The 24,006-nt window shown below is 40.0% G+C and overlaps 1 protein-coding gene across 7 annotated transcripts in view; it reads left to right on the plus strand.

The window, feature by feature from the left end:
• Positions 1–24,006, plus strand: part of ANK3 (ankyrin 3) — a 327,889-nt gene that overhangs the window by 194,490 nt on the left and 109,393 nt on the right. For 4 of the 7 annotated variants that reach the window (XM_023509551.1, XM_023509546.1, XM_023509549.1 and 1 more), the window contains 6 exons: positions 1,334–1,432; positions 1,519–1,617; positions 2,126–2,221; positions 7,008–7,080; positions 7,247–7,309; positions 21,751–21,804. In XM_023509551.1, the coding sequence (XP_023365319.1) occupies positions 1,334–1,432; positions 1,519–1,617; positions 2,126–2,221; positions 7,008–7,080; positions 7,247–7,309; positions 21,751–21,804 (484 nt within the window). The remainder of the gene's footprint in view (positions 1–1,333; positions 1,433–1,518; positions 1,618–2,125; positions 2,222–7,007; positions 7,081–7,246; positions 7,310–21,750; positions 21,805–24,006) is intronic. The other 3 variants (XM_003783638.3, XM_023509547.1, XM_023509550.1) reach the window with 1 other exon arrangement.

A 24,006-nucleotide genomic window follows, 5' to 3' on the forward strand; every position in this document is an offset into this window, starting at 1 on the left:
GATTCGAACCTGCCACCTTAGGTGTACGTGGCTGGCGCCTTAGCCGGTTGAGCTATAGGCGCCGAGCCGATATCTCTTTTTCAAATTCAAATGTATTCATTTGCTGGAGTCACCATAAAGACACATTGATGCCAGCACAGGAAATACAGACCCTTGAAAACACGGGCCACTTCCCCTCACCATGCCTGCTTAGAAGCCCCTGTTCTCCCATTCAGCAATCTGGTACTGCCAGTGTCATAATAAACAGGGGCCCTGGAATTGCATGGTGATGTCTGTTATAAGGAATATAGTCATCTAGAGAAGGATCTGGAATATGGTCATTTTTAAAAGTAATTATCTAGATTTTATTTATTTATGTATTTATTTAAAATAGAATTTTACTCTGTCACTCTGGGTAGATTGCCATGGCATCATAGTGCACAGCAACCTCAAACTCTTGGGCCCAAGTGATCCTCTTGCCACAGCCTCCCAAGTAGCTGGAACTACAGGTGCCTGCCATAATGCCTGGATAGTTTTTTCCATTTTTAGTAGAAGCCAGGTCTCGCTCTGGCTTAGGCTGGTCTCAACTCATGAGCTCAAGCAATCCTCCTGCCTTGTCGTCCCAGAGCGCTAGGATTACAGACGTGAACCACTGCACCCGGCCTATCTAGATTTTATACAAATCCATGGAGAGAAAGAGAGCTCTTACAGCCGCTTAGGATACAAATCTAAGAACATTTAATTGCTTTGTCTAAATCAGTGGTTTTCCAGCTGTGGGGACTCTACTTAGAAATTGTGTGTACCCAGCTCAGGTTCACACTTCTGGGACCACCTGACTGCGCACAGCCTCTTCTCCTTCAGGGTTTCCGTGCTCCGTCCTGCCTCGGTCATGCATTCTGAGAATTGCCTACTGCATCACGTTATCATTTAGCCACTTTGTATTTTTTACCTATATGTTAAGCTTTTAGAGAGCAACGCGTTCAATAAACTCTAGTCGAGTGTGTCTGTAAAGAGCTCTTTCAACCCTCAGCAAAAAGTGAATCAGTCAGTTCAGGCTGTAGCTTGTTCCACCTTTCACTGCTGTCCTAAAGTTAGGAGAATAAAATGAGCCATACAAGGAAGAGCACTTTGGGAAATTAAATAACTATTTTTATATGTAGTGGCATCATTCATTATACCTAACGCTACCCCTGGGAATTGTCAAAGGCATTTTTTCTTTTACTATAGAGGAGAAAAAACTATTTTATTTTCTGGCTCAAAAAGAAAGGTTAAATAATAATTTTGCTCCTGTTTAGGACAGCTGTTACTAAAAGTCTACTTTTAATGTTTCTTTTTTTAAAAAATATAATTATAGATGGGATACACACCACTGCATGTGGGCTGCCACTACGGAAATATCAAGATCGTTAATTTCCTGCTCCAGCATTCTGCAAAAGTGAACGCCAAAACCAAGGTAAACTGCTTTCTCCTGTTTCCGCCAAAACCATGAATGTTGTTTCAAGGGAAATGAGAGCCATTTCTTGCATCTTCCTTCCACAGAACGGGTACACGCCGTTACACCAAGCAGCTCAACAGGGACACACACATATAATCAACGTCTTGCTTCAGAACAATGCCTCCCCCAATGAGCTCACTGTGGTAAGAGCTCAGGGCCAGCTCAGGGGACGGGGAGGGCCTAGACTTGGGTATTCCTTGTCTACCAAGGTTGCTTTTGACCTTCATTAGGCAGAAAGACAGCATTTTTTTCTTTCACAGGCATAAACAGCACTACATAGAATGAGAACAATGGGACAAATGACCATATTGCTGTGAGCTATTCAGACAGAGATGGGACTAGTGTGTTTTATACTTTAAAACTACTGGTTGCATCACCACCTTACAAAGAGTACATAAGGAAAGAAAATTATGTGTTCCATTGATTGCTTACAATTGAAAAGCCTCTTAGCATCCCTGTGTAGCTGCCCAGACTTTGCTGCATGACTAGGAACAGGTTAGGTGGGTTTGGGGCAAGGTATGTCTCTAATGAAACAGTTTTTTGTGTATGACAGTGGGACGGGTCTGATGAGACACTTGGCCTCCTTTCTGGGTAGACAAAGCATAAGCAGTAAGCCTAGCTAATTCCTTGTCCATGTCCTCCCCCTTCCAGAATGGGAACACTGCCCTGGGCATCGCAAGGCGTCTCGGCTACATCTCCGTGGTCGACACTCTGAAGGTGGTGACAGAGGAGACCATGACCACCACGGTAAGTGACACACACAGATCCTCCTTACCCTGAGGGCCAGCTATTAGCCAGATTTTTTTTTTTTTTTGAGCTTTTCTGAGATGAACATTTTTTTCTCCTATTCATAAACTAGAAGCCATGTTTCAAAATACCATCAACTCATTGTTGGCAGTCAGGATAGCAAAGCTCTCATTCCTGATGGGAATAAAAATTGGAAATACTAAGAATACCTATTTAACGTTGTATTTGTTGCTATACAGTTTTTACTTGCATCTGAAGCTAAATTTATTTGTTTTGCTGTAAGAAGGTTTTAATGAAATGATAATTTTTTAACATCCTTAGCAACATTAAAACGTTGGAAAATCTAGGCTGATTCCTTAAAGTGTGTTACTGTGCAAACAATACATGGTTATCTTGTCATTATTATGAACGTGTTTTTACATTGTTGAAAAAACAATTCCAGACAGAATCAAAATTTGTTTTGACCCCCACTCTCACTCCTCTTCTGTCTACCTACTGAAGTTTTCAGAGGAAAAACAATGGGATGTTTTGATACAATTTACAGTAAATCTTTAATAGGACGCCCTATGGTGGCGGATACATTTGTACAAGCTGCAGCCTCTAGAATAAAGCAATTCTTTTAAACCCTATCTGGCACCTTTGAACTGCATTAGAATTTAATAACTTTGGAATCAAGAGCAAATATTGGAGGCTTGAGTTTTTCCTAACTCCATGAACTCAGGACAGTGGCCCAAGATTGACTTCATGCCATATGAATTTAGCACCCTGAAACCTTCAAAATTAGCAGCTCTGTCTCTTTTCTCTTCTACCACCTTCCAACATGAAGGAAATCATAGTTAGCTTAGATAGCAGATCAGTTTGTCTGCCCAGAGCTTCCTGTAAAAACCATGCTGGAAGGTCTCCGTAGCTACCTGCAGTTCGTGTTGCTTGGCAGTGTACAGTCTTCAGAAACTAAAAACTAAGACTGCTGATCACAAGAGAGAAGTTTTGTAATTTGCAAGAGAGAAAACAAGTACTTTAACACACTAGAACAGTGGTTATCAACCCAGGCACATTTTTAACTTCACTGTGTACTTTGTCTAAGAAATAAACCCCCACACGTTGCTTTCATACACCTTTAAGCACTTCACTATCTTAAAATCTATTACTAATTTCTTAAGAAAAAAGTGTATAATGTTAATTAGCCTTAATTTTGTAGATAGCTCATATAGCTCTGTCTAGAATGGGGAAAAAGGAGGAAGAGCACAAACTATTTATCAAGGGTCAAATATCATCATGCTAAAAAAAAGTTTGATATCATTGTAATACATATACATGGGTCACTACGAAAGTTTTGAGATAGATCATGCTGAGGTCTATTATTTCACTTCCAAGAAACACAGTCAAATAAGACTAATATTGCGGTACTAAAAGACTGAAATTCACATAATAGTTCAAAGTCTACATCTTATTTGATTGAATGTAAATGACTTTCTTGTTCATTAGGAAATTATAAAACCTTTCTTTGAAATGAAAAAAGATTTAAAAGTAGAATTACAAAGTAAAATTACAGCTTGAAAAAAAATCTATTGAAAATCAGAGAGAGGTCTCAGAGCTCAGTCAGGTTCCCATAAGAAGACATGTGTGCAGAGGTAAGGCCATTTCACACTCAAGGTCATCAGCTGACTTGGTTGGTGATTTTTTATAAGAGAGAGAAGGCACTCTGCATACTAAGAGGAAAGGCCCAGTTTGCCTGATGAAGAAAAAGAGGCTTCCTCTGAGTGAGATGCTCCCACTGATTAGAAAGAGTCCATGTAAGTCCCTAAGACTTAGTTCGGCATTGTGGTGTTTGAGAATGTATCTCGAGCTGAGATACCAGCTTGTCAGTGTAGCTTTAGCAATTGCACATAAGTTAGCTCAGGACCGATGCAGTTCAGGTGGGGTCCATGATCGTAGGCTAATAAACAGGTCAGCTTCCACCACAGGCATGATCTTTGGGTAGCCAGTTTCCTGGGACCCCACCAGCCATTGTCTCTATGAGCAAACTTCAGTTTCTGAAAACTCTTAAAAAAGAAGAAAGAGGCTTTAGTTAATGAGATTATAATCACAACAGTATAAGAATGCATTGAAGCTGATATTCAAAAGATAGGAATTTTATCTTGTTAAATTTCATTGTTTAACATACTCCATTCCTCCAAAAGCAACAAAGCAGAGCACCCCTAGCACCTAGACGTTGGTTACTAACACCATACTCTAATAGAAGGAACCAGAGCTTCTTGGAGAAATTGCTGAATCTAGGACTAGGGCAAGAAATATACAAGATGAGTCTGGAACATCTTACAGTGCCAAAAGATAAGGAAATGCTCCCCCCACACCACCAAAAATAAACAGGTATTACACATACACATAAGGGTGGGCATATGTCAAAGAGATGCAGGAATTAAAAGAGTTCCCAGTGGCCACAGCCCAGTGGCCACAGGTATAAATAAATACTTGTAATCCTAACACTCTGGGAGGCCAAGGCGGGTGATTGCCTGAGCTCACAGGTTTAAGACCAGCCTGAACAAGAGCAAGACCCTGTCTCTAAAAAAAACCCAGGCACTGTGGCAGGCACCTATAGTCCTAGCTACTTCGGAGGCTGAAGCAAGAGGATCACTTGAGCCCAGGAGTTTGAAGTTGCTGTGAGCTGTGATGCCATAGTACTCTACTGAGGGTAACACAGTAAGACTCAAAAAAAAAAAAAAATAGTATTGGAGTACAGTACAAAGTATAAAATATTAAGTAAATATCTGTGAATTCACACAGTCAGTAATATGTGATTAAATAAATGAGAAAGAAGACACAATTTCTCAAGTAAAAGTATTCCAAATGCCTTATGAAAATACTTCACCCTCAAAGTGGTGCATAATTCCCCACTGCATATGTGTGGACTAAGCATAGTGATCTCCTTCCAAAGAAAACGGCGTGGAAGCAGGGAAATAAAGTAACTCTGCTGTGGAGAAACCTAACAAGCACAGCTTCACCCTGTGAGCAGGGTCAACACCAACAGTGATAAGCAAGGCTGGGCTGGGTGCCATGGCTCACCCCTGTAATCCCAGCACATGGGAGGCCGAGGTGGGTAGATTGCCCAAGCTCACAGATTCGAGACCAGCCTGAGCAAGAGCGAGACCCTGTCTCTAAAAATAGCTGGGCCATGTGGCAGGGGCTTATAGTCCCAGCTGCTTGGGAGGCAAGAGGATTGCTTGAGCCCAAGAGTTTGAGGTTCCTGTGAGCTATCACGCCACAGCACTCTACCCAGGGCGACAAAGTTAGACTCTGTCTCAAAAAACAAAGATAAGTGAGGTTGATTGCATGGACCCTTGATATGACATAATGACAGTGACACTTTACTGCTGCAGTCTTCTTCCCCCAAACCATATAACTCCAGTCTAATCATGAAACAAATAAAAAATAAACAATCAGACACACCCTAATTGGGAATGCTTTCAGACAGTTTATGTCAATGCTTTCTGACCAGTTTATGTCATAACTGTCAAGGTCATCAAAACCAAGGAAAATCTGAGAAATCGTCCCAGCTTAGAGGAGCCTACGGAAACATGATGAGTAAATGTAATATGGTATCCTGGATGCAATCTTGGAACAGAAAAAGGACATTAGGCAAAAACTCAACTTTAATAATAATGAATCATGTTGCTGTCTTAACTGCCACCAGGGTACCATACTAATAGAAGATTTTAGTCACAAAGGAAATTTGATGTGGGATAGATGGGAAATGTCTGTCTTCACAATTACTCTGTAAATCTAAAACTCTTCTAGAAATAAAGGCCTGTTTTTTAAAAATGCTCCATTGCAATATTATATGCTGGGGAAAAACCCCACCAAATAATGCCTTACTTCGACACAATAATTGGAGACAGGAAGTATAAATCACATTTGTCATGTATTGTTCCTAAGAAATAATGAATTGGTACCCTTTGTTAGTTTTAACAATCTGGCTTTTTTTGTTGTTGTCTTATTTAAATGCCTATCTTTCTTTGTACCGTTAGTCTTTCCTACGCTCAAAACTAGAAGAAAACTCATTTTTAAACTAAAGTCATTAAGAGTTTCTGACAAGTAAAGCTACAAGTGTCTTTTGGATGAATATAATCTATATACGTATAAAATTATCAAAGAGCAAGTAAAAAAGTCAGCAAGGAATTTGCTATATAATATACTATTCTTTAAAATTTGAGGGAACCTAAAATGATCCTGCAAATGTGCTAGGCATTACCTCTAGAGTATTTTTTCGTATATATTGTTGGAACAATTAAGTATATTAAAATAGACAATGTTAATATTTTGATTTATCCTGGGAACTATAAGTACACATAAGAGGAAAAACAAAAATAGGTGGAAAGCTTGGCACACGTAATAAAGACATTTTTTACAGTCATTTAGTTTATCGTCAACCAAGACCTTTAGTGGAATGGGTTGGCGAGTCCATCAGACCATAAGAAATATAGCCATTGAACAAGAGAGGCAATATCTGTTTTTCTTCTCTTTTCCTTTGAAAAGCCTTTGTAGGGGCATGAATCTTTTAAACTGTTGGGCTTTGCCACTGAAATATCTCACTTTGTACTCTCTTTCTCTGCTCTATTTATGATGAGGACCTTCATGCTACTACAAGACAACGAAGTTGATATCATTTTCTATGGGAGCCTCAAGATGTTCAACACACCAGTCCCACAAGAAACCAATTTTTTAATCTAGAAAGTAATGAATAGTCACATTAAAGCCAGCACTAACGTGACTGCCTTTCTGTTACTAGACCGTCACAGAGAAGCACAAGATGAATGTTCCAGAAACAATGAATGAAGTTCTTGATATGTCTGATGATGAAGGTATGAAAATGTCCTTTGAGTTCTTAATAATCATGAGGGGTGGTGCATTTGTTGTTTCCTAAGAAATTTCATTGCAAACATGTCTTCAGAAATAATGCAATGTGTTGTTGTAGTATTAAGCGTATATGTTTTTTGTATACTTATATTGTTTGCTTAAATCATGCAGTTCGTAAAGCCAATGCCCCTGAAATGCTCAGTGATGGTGAATATATCTCAGATGTTGAAGAAGGTATTTGTACATTTTTATTGTGCTGAAACTTAACTACCAACTTTATCTTTAACTTCTTATCTTTGAAATATAATACTTCCTCGACTTACTAACTTTTTCGTATTGTCTTGAGATTATTAATTTATGTATTATTTAAAGAATGCATAGTTGGTATTAATGATCATCTTTTTTAAGTTCCCTTGAATCATCTTTCCTTGAACTCATTTCCCAACTTTAAAATACAAAAGTGTCACTAATTATCTGGATTGCTTATTTTATTTGTTTCTATCAAGGAAAAAAAAATGGGATGTCTTTATTGTTCCCATCTGAAAGCTAGAAAGGAAAAGCTGATGTTTATGGTTAAAATAATTTTTAAGATAAGTGAGAGACGATAGATATCCTTAGAGGGTAAGGATTGAAATGCCCATCCTAAGATTTACTCTAAACATTATACTAAAAGCAGCTTTTAATCTTGAACTCAGCCTGGATATATTAGAAATTTTCAATAATGACTTAGTGAAAGAGATCAAAATATGATTGTAGCTAATATTTCATGTGTTTAAAGAAACTTTTCTGCCTTGCTTAAAAACCAATACTTTTGCCCAGGTCATGATCCATAGATATTATCTATATTAATGAAAGACATCTTGAAAAGGTCCATTGGAAAACTAGCTTTTTTATAGTAATATTATACGGATGGCAATTTTGGAGTTTTATGAAATAACAAAATGTTCACTATGGTAAAATTTATATTATTTTTAAGTTTCTTTCTTGCATCATTCGACTCTTATGTATTACTTTCCCCGGGTCAGTCTTAGTGTTGCTAGGGGGGTTTTGTGTGCGTGTTTGGGTTTTTTGGCCTTTAGATAATCTTCCTTATTTTAACCATGATTGGCTCCTTCTTGGATTTACTCACATTTCAGTGGGGACCTAATTAGTGGAAAAGACTGCCTGATCCAAAGCCACTTTAACCTTTTCGTTGTCCAGTGACTGTCTACTTAGTGCTTGGTGGCTGGAGACGGCACACCGGAAGAGTTAACGTCTTGGTGGTCATTTAAAGACCTGCAAGGACCTCCCTCAAGTGTTTGTAAATGTTGCTTTGAGAAATGTAAAAGGCTTTTAATCACTTTTCTTTCTTTTCCTCTAAAATGTCAACTGTGTGTTTACCTCTTTTCTATTGCCAAGGGGGCATTTTTATCATCTTTGGGACTTTCAGAGTAATGTGCCTTACTGTTATGTTATATTTCAGCACCTTCTTATGCAACATTTCCGAGTAATTTCTTATGTGCAGAAGACAAAAGAAAAAAATTACATTCTTGAATAATTGTAAACTCATACAAAACATGATGTCAAAAGCAGGTGTTTCAAATGAAATTTTTATAAAATATGATAATCAGAGACCTAAAAATGTACTGGTCTTTTAAAACAATACCCCAAATTAGCCACATTGATGAGAGGCCAGGTTTGAATGGACTATATTATAGCCTTATATACATGGGATAGCTAATCAGATAGTTTCATAAAAGGAGAAATTTTGGATCTTTTATTTGACTTTAATAATTTATTTATTCAGCTACAAATGACAATTATTTTCTTTATCTTTGTCTCAGTGTGGGAATTTGAAATTAATTTTAATTTTCAATTTATCAATCTTGCTTAAAAATCTTTGGCCCTTACTTTAGGAGTATGTCCATGGGCTGTTGGAATCAAATGGCTTTGATTTCATGATGTTGTGGAATTTAATCTTGAAAAGGATTCCTTAGAGGTCATGTGGTCTGAATAGTCCTCTACTCCTGGAATCTCATCTGCTTGGGAGCCCCTTTGCCCAAATGCCTTAAATAACAGGAATTCCATAATTCTCAAAATGTCTTAGTCCATTTTGGACAACTCTGTCTTTAAGAATTCTTGATTTCACTGAAGTTGCTGTAGCTTCTACTCATTGATTCAGGCTGTAATATATTTCACCATGTCGGTGGCATGTCTAGGTTCTAAATAGTATTGTGAACAAAACCTGCCTCTTCTGAGTGACAAGACTTCAGACATTTGAAAACACTTTTTCTACTTTTTCTTGGTCTTTTCATTGTTACCTCCAGATGTATCATTGCCACCTCCTCTTCCTGTTCCGCACACCAGCCCGGTCACTCTCTTATGCACATCTCAACATGTCTATGTCCATCTCAAGGTCAGGTGACCAGAGCAGAGCACAGTTCTCTAGGTTTAATTTAATGAGAGCAGAGCTACTGCTTTTTCTCTGGAAGAATTTAAAAATATGTCCTTAAAGGTTAAGATAGATTTAAGATTATAATATACATTTAATTTGACTCATATTAATGTCACTGTCAGCTAAAGTTCCTAAATTGTGCTCACAAGAGCACTGGTAAGCCACATTCGCCCTATCTTGTATTTAGATTGCTCTCTGCTGCACAAATTAGCATTTCTAACTAGTGCAAATCCCAAAACAAATCATTTTGAAATTTTAATTCAAAAGGACCCCTACAACTTTAATGATAGTTTTAACTTCTGACTCATTTGCCTCCAGTCTTGCCAGAGCTTTGATTGTCACATTAGTTAGATTTAGTGCTGCCCATTTGAGTAAGCTCTTACGCAGCTGTGGCAAATGTGCGTTTCCACGAAACCAGAGGCCTGTTGTGACTGTATCTATCTGTGAGAACTTGTGAGAGACCATCTCGCTAGTATCCCAGCGTACTAACTTCATCAGCAGCTTGGAAAAGCAAATAAAAATAATAAGCAATGTGTGCTGCCAGGTTATCTCAAGACAGGAAAAAAGAATGAGTTTGGACACGCCTGTAGTCCTAGTATTCTGGAAGCTCAGGAATTCGAGACCAACCTGAGCCAGAGTGAGACCCCCATCTCTAAAAATAGCCAGGCATTATGGTGGGTGCCTGTAGTCCCAACTACCGGAGAGGCTGAGGCAAAAGCATCGCTTAAGCCCAAGAGTTTGAGGTTGCTGTGAGCTGTGACGCCACGGCATTCTACTGAGAGTGACAAAGTGAGACTCTGTCTCAAAAAAAAAAAAAAAAAAAAAGGCCAGGAGTGTTGGCTCATGCCTGTAATCCTAGCACTCTGGGAGGCCAAGGTCGGAGGACTGCCTGAGTTCAGGAGTTTGAGACCAGTCTGAGCAAGAGTGAAGCCCTCTCTCTAAAAATAGCCCAGCATTGGGGTGGGCATTTGTAGTCCCAGCTACTTGGGAGGCTGAGGCAAAAAGATTGTTTGAGCCCAAGAGTTTGAAGTTGCTGTGAGCTGTGATGCCTGGCACTCTACTGAGGGCAACAAAATAAAGCTCTGTCTCAAGAAAAAAGAAATGAATTTGTACTATGAGAGAAGAAAATTTTAGTATTAAATTTCACAAATAGAAAAAATAATGAGGGAGCAATGATAAAACAGCCTCTCTTGTCTTTCTCTTTTCCTTTTTCTTCTTTGCTTTTTCTTTTCTTCTCTCTTCCTTTGATTCACTCTGAGAAATTAGTACAGGTGAAAGAGTGCTGAGGTTAATTTCTTTACAAACATTGAGGAAAACAAGTCTAGACAATGTTATCACTGAATGACCAGGAGAACAATAGAGCTGAGATACAGAGTAGAACAAAGGTTGAAGCATCAGCAGAGCAGAGCAGTAGAAGGAAAGGAGTTTGGAAGCCGAGGCGGGCTTCTATACGCCCACCAGATGCCTTCAGCCGGTGCAGACAAGCAGGGCTCAGAGGGTCGGATGGATTCAGAGATGCTTTCCTGCCCTACTGTCTTCCATCCCAGAAAATATTCACTATGTGCATGTAAGATTAATATACATACAAAATTAATATCTGAATATTAGTACTAGTTTAAGCCTTTTGTAGTTGTTTATAATTTAAAAATAAGAAAATATGAGAGAAAGAAGACAGAGGTGGAACATAAGAAGAAGGAGGAAGAGAGAAGAGAGGAAAGAAAGAAAAAAGGAAGACGAGAAAGAAGAAAAAGGGTGAGGAGAGAGAAAGAAAGAAAATTGACATTAAGGTTCAAGTTGTCTTGTAGTTCGGGTTCCCTTCCCAGGAGATTTCACAGTAGCCTGGTTCAACTCTGACCTTCAATTGTAAATTCCTATAACATGTATTTTATAAATTGAAAAAATATATACAAAATGCCATTTTAACTTGTGGGATTCTAGTGGATCCGGGCTATCGTTACAGATGGGAAGAACCACAGGTAGGACATAATGAGAAATGGAATTAAGCCATGCAAAGTAAAAATGGAAAAGCCAGCTCTGTGAAACATGACTCTGCTGGACAGGTTTATGAGACAACAGCTGGGTGCAACAAACTCTCGCTGGGAAGAGTTTTCTAATTCTTAGTTACTTACAAATTTGATAGGGCTGAAACATCGCTTTCTGAATCAAATGCAGACAGTAAATACCAAAAGAAAAAAGTAAGAAACTAAGTATACATGTAGTAGACACGATTATCTAGTAGTTGCTAAGTTTGAGATATGATAGATAAAGCAATACAATTTCAACAGATACTAGAGTGACCCAAGGGGTGAGGAGTTATGCTTAGCTCAGCTTTGTGCCATACTTGGTAGCCACTGGAAGCCAAGGCAAATTAAGATCTACAGATTTCAAAGAACCAAAGGGGCAGGTTGGGACCATGTCCGCCCATTCTTGCCATGACTCTGTTGAGGAAGGAAAGCCCGAACACAGGCTGAGTGGTCTTCCCACACAGGCGAGTGGCAGAGCTGATCAAGAGGACAGACCTGACTCTGTGGTTTGAGATCGTCTCTTTCATTGCTACTCTAATTTGATCTGTTTTTTCATATACAGAACCCAATAATGCATTTTTTTTGTCAACTTCAAAAAAAGTATTGTGTTTAGGAAAAGGAACAAACCATTGCCTTGGAAATTAACACAAGGTAATAATAATTATTTCTAAGAAAACCTTGATAAGACTACAAAGGAAATTGGATACCTTTCTCTGACTCTTCTGGAAAAAAAAAATATGCAAACCAAAATGGAATTTCAAGTAAAATAAATATAAACATAAGTTTGAATAGATTTTAAGAACTTAACACAAATAGTTTTAGTAAAGATATTGAGTATTCTCAATTATCAGAGATCAAATAGAATTTGATATGACACAATCCAAAACTCAAAAAAAAAAAAAATAGAGGCATGACTTTGGAAAATGTGAAGCTGGATCTCAAGAAAACCACCAGGAAAATACCGTTTAAGACCTCTTCTCAGGTTGGGAGCAGTGGCTCACACCTGTGATCCCAGCCCTCTCAGTGGCAGAGGGAGGTGGATTGCCTGAGTGTAGAAGTTTGAGACCAGCCTTAGCAAGAGCATTGTGGCACGTGCCTGTAGTCCCAGCTACTTGGGAAGCTGAGGCAGGGGATCACTTGATCTTAAAAGCTTGAAGTTGCTGTGAGCTGTGATGCCACAGCACTCTACCTTGGGTGACAAAATGAGACTCTGTCTCAAAAAAGTAAATAATAAGACCTCTTCTCCCTAATACCTAGGACTAACCTGCTATCCTAATCTCCTAATCATCCTAATAAATAAAGGGGACAATTATGTTATTAGCTTAATAGATCTGGAAAGAGGCCAGGGGATTCGCTTGCCCTCAGGTGATTCAAGGGGGTGGTTGCTGTTATGTCACTGGTGTTCTTAGCAGCAGGAGAAATTATCCTTCACCTGAAATTTTATCATTTTATAAGTACCTCTTAAGTCATTTTGCCTGAGATTTTCCTGCTTTCAACTGACCTTTCAAATAGCCATTACCCAATTATATGCGTCTCTCAGCAATAAAATCAAAGTGGACTTTGACATACCAGAAGCAGAAACTAAATCTGATTTCCTGCATTAACCCAAGAACTTAGTACAGTACTTGGCACACAGCAGATCTTCAATATGCGTTTGGTCAGTTGCATCAAAATGGAGAGAGACTCAAGGAAAGGACAGTGTTGCAGGTGTCGGAGAACAGGCAGAATGAAGATTTGCCTACTGTGCTACTTTTCCTTCCCTTAAGCCCCTTTTTACTGGGACAGTCCTAGGCTATATCTTGAATTAACATACAGCTTCATAATAGCTCTCCTAGGACATAGCTGCATGTCAATGGTTGATAAATTTAAAAGAATTTCCAGCCAAAGAAAATGATCTGTGAACTGGGACAGGGTCTTTATTCTAAAGCAGAGTCTGTTCCATCACTGATTTCCTGTTTGGGAACTGAAATTATTTAGTGATGTCCACCCATACCACCCACTTACCCTCCCCCGCCCCCAGCCCCGCTCTCCTTACTCTGCTGTGCATATTTCTATTTAGATTTAAGGATACATAACAGTTGTATACTAAAAGATTTCTTAACTCACCAAACCCTAAACATGCTCCTCCAAAACAGTGTTTCATGCCACCCTTCTTCATGTCAGTCAGTGGCTCCACCACCGAAGCTGAAGCCTGGGAGTTTCATGCAGTCTTCTTTTTCATCCTGCTGCTCTCCTGTCCCTCAGCAGGTCCTATTTCCAGGATACATCTCATAGCCTTCTTTTCTCCATCTCCACTCTCACTACCCTAATCCAGCACCACAGTGTCTCTCACAGGGAATACTGCAGAAGCCTCTGTCTAGGGCTCTGCCCCTCCTCTGCTCTTACCCACTAGACTCAGCTTTCTGCAAAGCATCTGTAATAATCCTGTAAACACATAAGTTGATCGTGTTATTCCACTCCCCAACTTCAACCCTTCTAAGCTTATAGTTATGCTTTTAAGATTCACTTATGCTGTTGCATACGGTTATTTAATTCATTTTCATTTCTATATAATTCATTGCATGTTTGTGCCATAATTAAGTTATCAACTGTCTGACAATGGAAATGTGAGTTGTTTCCAGCTTGAGACTGTTGCAAACGAAGCTACTATGAACCTTCTTACATATGTCTCCTGAGACACATAGACTCACATTTCTGGAGGGCGTAGACCTAGGAGTATAATTCCTAAATTGTAGGTTATGCCAAAACAACAGAATTTATCAAAACCAAGTAACAATGACTGTAAAATTAGATCATGAGATAATTTTCTAAAGAAAATGAAAAGAATATGAAGCAAGTGATTCCTGAGCAGGAAAAGGGGGCTATAATTAGGACGAGGAATCCTGGAGGCTTCCAAGGTGCTCATGGTGTTATGTAGCTTGACCTAGACTTTGATAACTGTTAAAATGTCATTTACATCTTATCTCTTCATCTGTGTGGTTACTATATTTCGTAATGAAAGTAACCATGACCCCCAAATAATACAAGTATACCCCTAAAGTGGTACAAATACAAAACTGAAATCAAATGTTCCTAAGGTTTAACATTGCACCCAGAATAATTTCCATCTCTTACTGTGGTCGGTAAGTTCTATGTGACATGGCTCTGTAGGCTCCTGGCTACCTCCTTTCAGAAATGTTCTTTGGTTTCTTTCTAATAGTCATCTCATTTTGTAGGTTATTCATTTCAGGGGTCTGCAGGCTTCTTTCTATAAAGGGCCAGTGTAAATATTTTCGAATGTCCGGGCCATATGGGTCTCTGTCACATGTAGTCATCGCTGCCTTTGTCATACAAAAGCAGCCTGAAACAACACCTAAACAAATGGGGCATGGCTGGGAGACAATAAGGCTTAGTGACAGAGATAGGTAAGAGACTGGATTGGGTACATGGATTGTAGTTTGCCAGCTCCCAATTCAGTGTGTTTGTTTGCTTTCAAATGAGATGATTAGCTCCGGGATTAGAGTTGGCCTGGTCACTATCATAGTTCTTAGGACACACATACATGTGCCCTGATTCGGGAATGCATGTTGTAATGGCCTCCCTCCACTCACTTACCTGTGTCTCTGTCATGTCTCAGGATTCTATAAACATGAACACTCTCGCCATCATAAACAAAGTACTTACCATTTATTGAACATTCCTACATGCTGGGTATTAAGCTATATATATATTATGTATTCAGATTCAGAGATAAGGAAATTCAAGACAGGAAGATTACCAAGGGCCTCATTTAACCCTCACAGTGATCCTCTAAGTTGGAACCATTGTTACTGCCATTTTATAGATGTGGAAAATATGTCTCAGCAAGGTTAAAGACGTTGATCAAGACCATACAATAAGGCTGGGTGCAGTGGCTCACGCCTATAATCCTAACACTCTGGGAGGCTGAGGGCAGGTAAATAGCTTGAGCTCAGGAGTTTGAGAACACCCTGAACAAGAGCAAGACCCTCCCTTTACTAAAAAATAGAAAAAACTAACCCAGAATCTTGGCAGATACCTGTAGTACCAGCTACTCAGGAGGCTGAGGCTAGAGGATCACGTGAGCCCAAGAGTTTGAAGCTGCTGTGAGCTTAGATAACAGGGCACTCTACCTAGGATGACAGAATAAGACTCTGTCTCAAAAAAAAAAAAAAAAAAAGGGCTCAATGCCTGTAGTTCAAGTGGCTCCAGCCACATACACCAGCGCTGGCAGGTTCAAATCCAGCCTGGGCCTGCCAAACACAATGACAACAACAACCAAAAAATAGCCTGGCATTGTGGCAGACATCTGTAGTCCCAGCTACTTGGGGACTGAGGCAAGAGAATTACTTAAGCCCAGGAGTTGGAGGTTGCTGTGAGCCGTGATGCCACAGCACTCTACCCAGGGCGACAGCTTGAGGCTCTGTCTCAAAAAAAAGACCATTTAGTAGTGTGCAAGGATTGTATGATCCCTGGACTTTACCTACTCTAACACAGATGTTGTCTGATAATTTAGATAAGAGCCCCATAACTGTTGGATGGTTATTAAATTTAAATAAAATATACACACATAAACACACAAAGGGGTTAGCCTAGAATTTGGCATGTGGTAAGATATCAATAAATGTTAATTACATGGTACTTTATCTTGTTAATTCTCTCTAAGTACTTGAGGGCATCATTACTACAGTTTTTACCCCTAATTTACACTTTTAGTCCTAATTTAATGTGTTATTAATCCTAATTTACATTAAGAAATCAGGATCAGGCTCGGCGCCTGTGGCTCAAGTGGCTAAGGCACCAGCCATATGCACCTAAGGTAGCGGGTTCGAATCCAGCCCAGGCCCGCCAAACAATGATGGCTGCAACCAAAAAATAGCCGGGCGTTGTGGCGGGCACCTGTGGTCCCAGCTACTTGGGAGGCTGAGACAGGAGACTCACTTGAGCCCAGGAGTTGGAGGTTGCTGTGAGCTGTGATGCCATAGCACTCCACCCAGGGGGACAGCTTGAGGCTCTGTCTCAAAAAAAAAAAAAAGAAATCAGGGTCAAATAGTTTAAGATATTTGTTCAGGTTCACCTAGGTGTGGAGACTAGAATATGGATTTGGGTTTTTCACTCAGTGAGATGCCATGAGAAGAGATTAAACTCAGAGATAAGAAAATCCAAGACAGGGAGATTACTAAGAAATTACTCAAGAAAGAAGTTGAAAGGTGTTTTAGCATCTTAAGGAATAGAATTTGGACAAGCAGAAATCTTGCAAGGGTAGAAAGGTGGGAATTGGAAAGAGCTGTTCTGAGTTCAGTAAATTCTTTGGACAATGCGTATGGGACAGGAAAGCACAGCTCCCAGGGGGGAGACTCCAGGCACTGGCCTAGGTGGGGTCCCCAGAGCAGGGCTTAGGGAGGAGGAGAGGCAGATCTGGGAAATTCAGGGCACTCTGACATTGAAGAGGAAGACGATCAATAAAGGATGAGGGATATGCAGGAGCGGGGGTGACAAGGAGGGAAGGCAAAACCCCAAGGACTGGGTTCCCCTGGAAGGGACTCCATGGGAGCAACTGCCCTGGAAAGCTCCAGATGAATGAGTACAAGAGATAGTTGGTCACCTTGGCGGCTGCCACGTCTGTCCGTAATGTTGTGGACATAGACAGAATACAGTAGTTCTAGTGCAGGTGAGGAAGGTCAGACAGCAAATGTGTTCTTTTCTCCCCGGAAACTGTGACAGAACAGCTGGCCTGGCCTGCATAGCATTTAAGGGATGGCAGGAAATTATGTGCTTCTTTACTGTGGACTGGGGGTTTTTTGTTTTCTTTTTTTTTTTTTTTAATTTGCTCAAAACAAGTTGTAATTTTGAACATGCTTGTCTTCCCTTTAAATTATATCTGTCCTTGTCTATGCACCCAAAAAGTCTGACCTGCTTCCTGTGGAAGTAGGTCTGAATCCAGCCGCATCAACTTTGGCCCCTCCCCCTACATTGGGATCCTTCTTACAGAGAAAAGAAAGTAGAAGGTAAACTCAGAAGTTTATCGATAAATGGGCAGTGCGAAGGCAGAGTGGTGGGCAGAGAGCTGAAGTAAGAGGAGTTTTCTAGCCGAGCACCCAGAAAAACCATGGGAAGGGGTTGCAAATGGGCAGGGGTGATCTGGTTGCCTGCCAGACCCCAGTGAGGTGGGGAACTGAGAACAGGCCCCACAGGTCTTTACCTTTTATGTACATATCTTTGGGTTGTGGCTTGGAAATGTAAAACAAACCAGTAAATGAGTGTTTATTGCTGGCACAATGATAGGTAATTTGGATATAGGCGAAGGAAGAGGCCAAATCCTTGCCTACAAAGTCTAGCCAAGCCTAGTAGCGCTTGTACCTGGGAATATGCCCCTGTACCGTACACAGGGTCCTTAGGGGCATAGTTAACGAAGAGACTAAAGAGGTCTGGGTTTGGGGTTAAAGATAGACAGCTAAGAAAGCATGAATAGAAGAACAGAGGCAGTTGGCATGACCCTGGCCCCTTCATTTTAGCTACCTAATTTCTCTGCAAGTAGCCATCAACATTTTAGGGCCTGACTTCACAGTGCTAGTTTGTGGCCAGTAATTCATTCATTGTCTAGTCTTCTTTACAAGCGGCCCAGATTTTAGACAGTGAGAACAGGGTGAGTTCCCTTGTACTCCTTTCTATCTGCATTTTGTCCTTAGACTCGGGTGCTCATCTCACCAAGTATGTGCAGCATCTGGTCCTAGTTGGAGGACCAAAGAGGACTTTCTCCACGAGGGTTACAGAGAAAGGGTATTGACAGGAATGTGAACAAGTTATACTGTCCGTCTCAACATGGTCTTTTCCTCCCTCTTTGCAGGAAAGACCTTAATTCTCTTTCCTTTCTTGGACGGGTTTGTTTATTAACCCAGCCAAGATCACAGAGGACGTTTTTCATTGCTACCTCTGGAAGCCTTCCAACACTGAGTCATGCATGCTCACTTTAGAAACCAGACCTAGCCTGGATTAAGGAGCAGTAAGCTGCTCCACAGGTTTAAAAAAGAAGCACATCTCGCTGAAGGAACAGAATGATGCTTTCAAACTGACTTTGTACTCTTAAAAAAATAATAGCCTAAGCAGAAAAAGTCATTGGTTCCAGTGGAATAACAGTAATTTGTTGTTTAAGAGGTGTGCAAACTTTGTCATTCAAACCTGATTTTTCTTTTTTGAGAGAGTCTGACTTTGTTCCCCAGGTAGAGTGCCATGGTGTCTTAGCTCATAGCAACCACAGACTCCGGGGCTCAAGCAAATCTCTTGCCTCGGCCTTCCCAAGTAGCTGGACTATAGGCACTGGCCACAACTCCCGGCTATTTTTAGAGAAGGGGTCTTGCTCTAGCTCAGGCTGGTTTTGAACTTGTGAGTTCAGGTGATCTGCCCGCCTCGGCATCCCAGAGTGCTGGGATTACAGGCGTGAGCCACCTTACCCAGCTGAAACCTGATTCTTTTTAGCCACCTGCAAGGCCAGGCTCTTTTGAGCACCTGGAGTCAGCAGCAGAGGGCCCACCCACCACCCACCAGAAGCACAGGGATCCCTTAAACTAGAACACTCTTCTTCAACCTTCTTAGGGTCGCATATTTCACCCTTTGCTCATTTAACCATTCTGTAAACTTAACCCTATAGTTATCACCCATTTTGAGAAGAAAAGCAGAAAAATTCTACATTCTGGCACTTAGTTTATATTTTGAAAGAACAACTAACTGCTACTGCCAAGAGATTATGACAAGAAAGGGTTAAAGTGGAGGGTTCCCCCTCCCCCAATCATCTGTTCCTTCCTAACTGAGGGGACAGGTGGAGAGTGAAGGCCACAGAGGGAAGCTCACCCTCTTCTTTACCTTGAACTGGGGCTGCCAGCTTTCCTCTGAGCCCCCTGCTGTGCCAGAGCCACGGAGTGGTGAGCTGGGCTGACAGCACCTCCCTGGTTCTCCAGCCTGACACAAAAGTGCCTGAAACCTGACGTAGATGGCACAATTCCATCCTCCACACATCCTCCTGCCTTTTATCACCTCTGAGAATATTCACAGGAAACCTCGATTAACACAAGCTCTTGTTCCAAACTGCAAAATGAAAAAAGAAATACAAGCAGATCTGGAATCTGAGTAACTTTCTCATTAGCTATTGTGTAACTCTAGGGCACAATTAAATCAAAGTTTGCATGGATCAGGGTCCTAATCCTACCGTATTGCTCTTCCTTCCTGCTGCCTTGCTTTTTTGAGAATATCAGGAGATCAAGGGAAAAGTCACATGAGCAAATAATAGTCATGTAGGCTGAAATTTATTCCCTAAATGTATGAGAGATAACTTTTTCGTAAGGCTTTAGTTGATGGAAAATATTTTTATCTTCAATGCTGTCTGTATTTTTATGTCCCTTATTTGAACCTTCAGAAAAATAAAATATACTTGATCTTATTTCTCATTCTTAACTGCATTTAAGGGGTTGGGGCTGCTGTGAAGATGGAAAGAAACAGCATAGCATGGAGCATTTAGAACAGGGATGGGCATATGACAAGAGCCTGTAAATGACAACCTCTCTTTTTTTGTTACCTAGATATGATTGTCTATCCTGCTTGCTGCTATAGAATTAGAATGAAGTAGGATTAGAATTAGGGTGGGGGAGAATGCAGGAAAGCCTTGAGAATTGGGGTCTTCAGTTTAAAAAAAAAAAGTAAGTCAACAAAGTGATTGCATTTCCATCCAGTAATGGATGAACGCTGCCTGTCACTTGGATGGCAATTGTTAGTCTACAACCTGATTTCAAGGGCCCTGAAAATATGGGCTCATTTCCTATGACTCATTTGCCTGTCACGTCAGTGAAGCTGGCTGTTCTCAGGGCATGGCCATGCTTTCCCTTTTATGCTGTGGTCTCTGGCTGGAAATGGCCAACTTCCCATTTGCACCTGACTCCTCCGCCTATCTGAACACACCCTCCATTCAGCCTCTGCCACATGTACTCAATCAAACATGATGATGTGTAACATTTGTCTGTAACGTCTCTTGCTCGCCTGTGGTGTGGTGGTGAAGAGTTTGGGTTCTGCAACCTCACTGCATGGGTTCTGACCCAGACTCAGCCACTGTCTTGATAGGTGAGTTTGAAAAACAAAGTTAACTTCTCTGAATGTGTTTCATCATCTGTAAAAGGGGAATAATAGCACCTGCTTTGCAGAGTTGAGGATTAAGTGGGATGCACAGTACCTAGCACACAGACAGCACTAAATAAATAGTGGGCAGGAGGAGTAGCAGTAGAATATTTGCATCTTTGTGTCTTAGTCTTCGCTTCTTTACTGGTGACTACCAAGTGCCTCAAAGACAAGAGTTCAGTCTACCATCTCACTACTCAAAGTCTAGTCTGCAGAGCAGAAATAGTGCTTAGAGCAGTGTTTTTTCAACCTTTTTAATGTCATGACACGCTAGAAAAGAACATACTTTGCTTTGAACTTCTTTGGAAATAATTTAATTAATTAATTAAAAAATTTCTGTAGCACACCTAACTGTGATGCACCGGTTGAAAATCACTGCCTTAAGAGTCTATGATAGATTCAGAAACTCACCGTCTACCCTAGACCTACAGAATTAGTTTGACAAGTTCCCCAGGTGATAAGAATATGTTGAACTTGGAGAAACACTGCCCTCAAATAATTGAAATCAGTTGCTGAAGCAAATATCTTAATTATTCTTATAATACCCACCTAGAAAATAGATATTTAATTCTGTACAGTTAATACTACTGTTAGATAACTTATTTATTTGTAAAGATCTTTTAGACCAATGGTTTCCAGGATGTGTGTGGCCTCTGCACCAGCAATGTCAAATTCCCTTGGGAATGTGTTAAAAATATAAATTTTCAGATGATTCTGATGCACACTACAGGTTGAAAACCACTGCTTTCGAACCTTGGGGAACTACCAGAAGCACCACATTAATAACACACATCTCTTTCTTCCTGCCTTGTTATTTCACTTCATCTATTTCATCTCTCAAAGAGACAAATAGGGAAGAAGAGTATTATGAAATCTCGAGTGTCCTCTTCCTATTTGCTGGCTGTTCCCTGGTGCACAGACACAGTCTTAGGATCTGTGTGGCAGACTTATGTATGTCATCACACCGTGTCTGGTGGATGGAATGCACGGTATATACGACTTATCTGCACTCCCTATATTTTGTTTTCTTTTGTTAATTGTATTCATTTCTTGAATAGGTGATAGATGCACATGGTACAAAATCCCCAAGGTACAAGAGTTTACGGTGAAAAGTAAGTCTCCTCCTCCTTGCCTCAGTAGCGAAATTCGCATCTTCAAAGGCGATCACTGATCTTCCATTCACTCCACACATTTATTGAGCACCTACTACGTGCCAGGTACTGTTCTGGGCAAAGGATATGGAACAAAACCGACAAAAATCCCTGCCCTGAAGGAGTTTCTTGTAGTATTCATTCAATAGTATTCTCAGCCTTCTATGGCCAGCGGGGTTCTAGAGTCAAGTCAGCTGATTTTGAATCTTGTTTTCTCCATATTCTAACTGATCTTGGATTACTTATTCTACCATTATGAACTTTATTTTCAGTATCTTGAAATGGAGATAATTTGGTTTTATAGGATTATGGGAATTAAATGAGATAATACATATAAATGCCCAAACAGTGCCTAGAACCTAGTAAATGCTTAATAAATACTAGTGTTAATTATACTAGTGTTAATTATAATGATGTGATCTTACTCTACTGTTCTGGAATACAGACTGTAAATGGGTAAAGATCTGTTTTCCCAATAGCCTTCCTTTCCTTTCCTTGCTATCTGATCAAAAATCACTTTTTTAAAGAATAAGTGATAATAAATCTTAGTCTTCTAAGTTTGATCATTAACTGCTGTGTGTAAGACTATCTGCTGAGTTCTACATGTATTAAGAAATATGCTTCTAATCATTAGACTGTAGAGACTATGTTCTTTTTTATTCTTACCTAATTTTTTAAAAATCACATCTCCCCAAATAAGAGGTTTTGTACTATTACTTTGTTTAGAGGTGTTTTGTACTACCAATTTCAACTTTGTAATGTTACAAAATACATATTTTGTATGTATTTTGTATGCTGCATTTTAGAGCAGGAGAACTGAAAACTTAGAGCGGAATTCCTAACAATACATTTGGTATTGTCATCTTACAGAACTTTCTCTATGATTCAAGTCTCTAGCCTGATGGGAAAGCAACTTTCAATCCCTAGAAAAACAACAACAAAAAGCTTTGGTGATGCGCTTAAAGTGGCCAAGATTAGAAGAAAATTACATGGAGAGAAAGGAAAAGAACACTAAAACACTTTAAAATTTTAAATATTAGGCCAAGAACCTGTCTCCTTTAATCAACATTGAAAAAAAAATCATTAGTGGGCACAGTGAAAGATTGCAACAATATTTTGTTGATTATACCAGGTGCTGGACCATTCATTGACTTAGAATCTAAAAATGGAAGAGAATGCACCTACTTGGCCCACAACAGCCCTGAATAGAGCTCATTCTCCTTTCCCCTTTGTCTCTGATTCTATTTTGTATTTTCCTGGTGATCAAAGTTTATGGATTTTGGAATGGTTGATTATGGTATAGGAAATCTCTTTTCTTAGCCTAGTCATGCTATATGAAGATGAGGAAAAGAAAATAGCTGAGAACTTAAAGCAAAAATGCTTCTGAACAGCTTTTATTATTAGGTCAGTGGTGGGTTCAGGTAGATTTGGGGAGTTATGCGTTCTTTTTAAAACAGTTTCCAGGCTCTGATATTTTATTGACAGAAATAGATTAACAATAAGGACATCAGTGCTCAAAACAAAAGTTTTGAAAGACACAAAGTCGATACCTCATGTACTATATTGCCGAATAGACGAGGCCTTCTCCAGTGGCGGTTGCCACTATAGTTCTCCTGTATTTTGTGTATGCTAATCACGTAATGTGGCTGCACAGCCAGCTCTAATTTATTAGGGTTTACGTTAGGCAACCAGTCTGTGACCTGTTTGGTTTACCTTTAGACCTTATCATTTCTCATTCTTCCCTGTTTCAGTTACCTATTACAAATTAACAACCCCCTCTAAACTCGGCAGTTTAATGTATTATTATCTCCCAAGGTTCTGTGAGTTAGCTGGGCTCTTGAGCACTTTCATGAGATTGCAGTCAAACAGTAGCTGAGGCAGGAATAACAAGCCTGGATGTCCAGGGTGGCGTCTTCAATCAAAGGTCTGACACCTCAGCAGGATAGCTGGAATGGCTAAGGGCCGGTGCACATTTCTTACTCTAAACAGCTTCTGCATATGGCTACCTGAGCATCCGTATAACATAGTGGTCTTAGGGTAGTCAGATTTCTTTTACACTGGGTCTGTTTTTTCCATGACAAATATTTTAAGAGTCTCGGGGAAACAGCAAGATTTCTTTGAACTCAAACTTAGTCATGCAAAATGACATTCCCAGAATTTTAT

This window comes from Otolemur garnettii, unplaced genomic scaffold (assembly GCF_000181295.1).
Source record: "Otolemur garnettii isolate 467f Iridium unplaced genomic scaffold, OtoGar3 scaffold00008, whole genome shotgun sequence".
Lineage (NCBI taxonomy): Eukaryota > Metazoa > Chordata > Mammalia > Primates > Galagidae > Otolemur > Otolemur garnettii.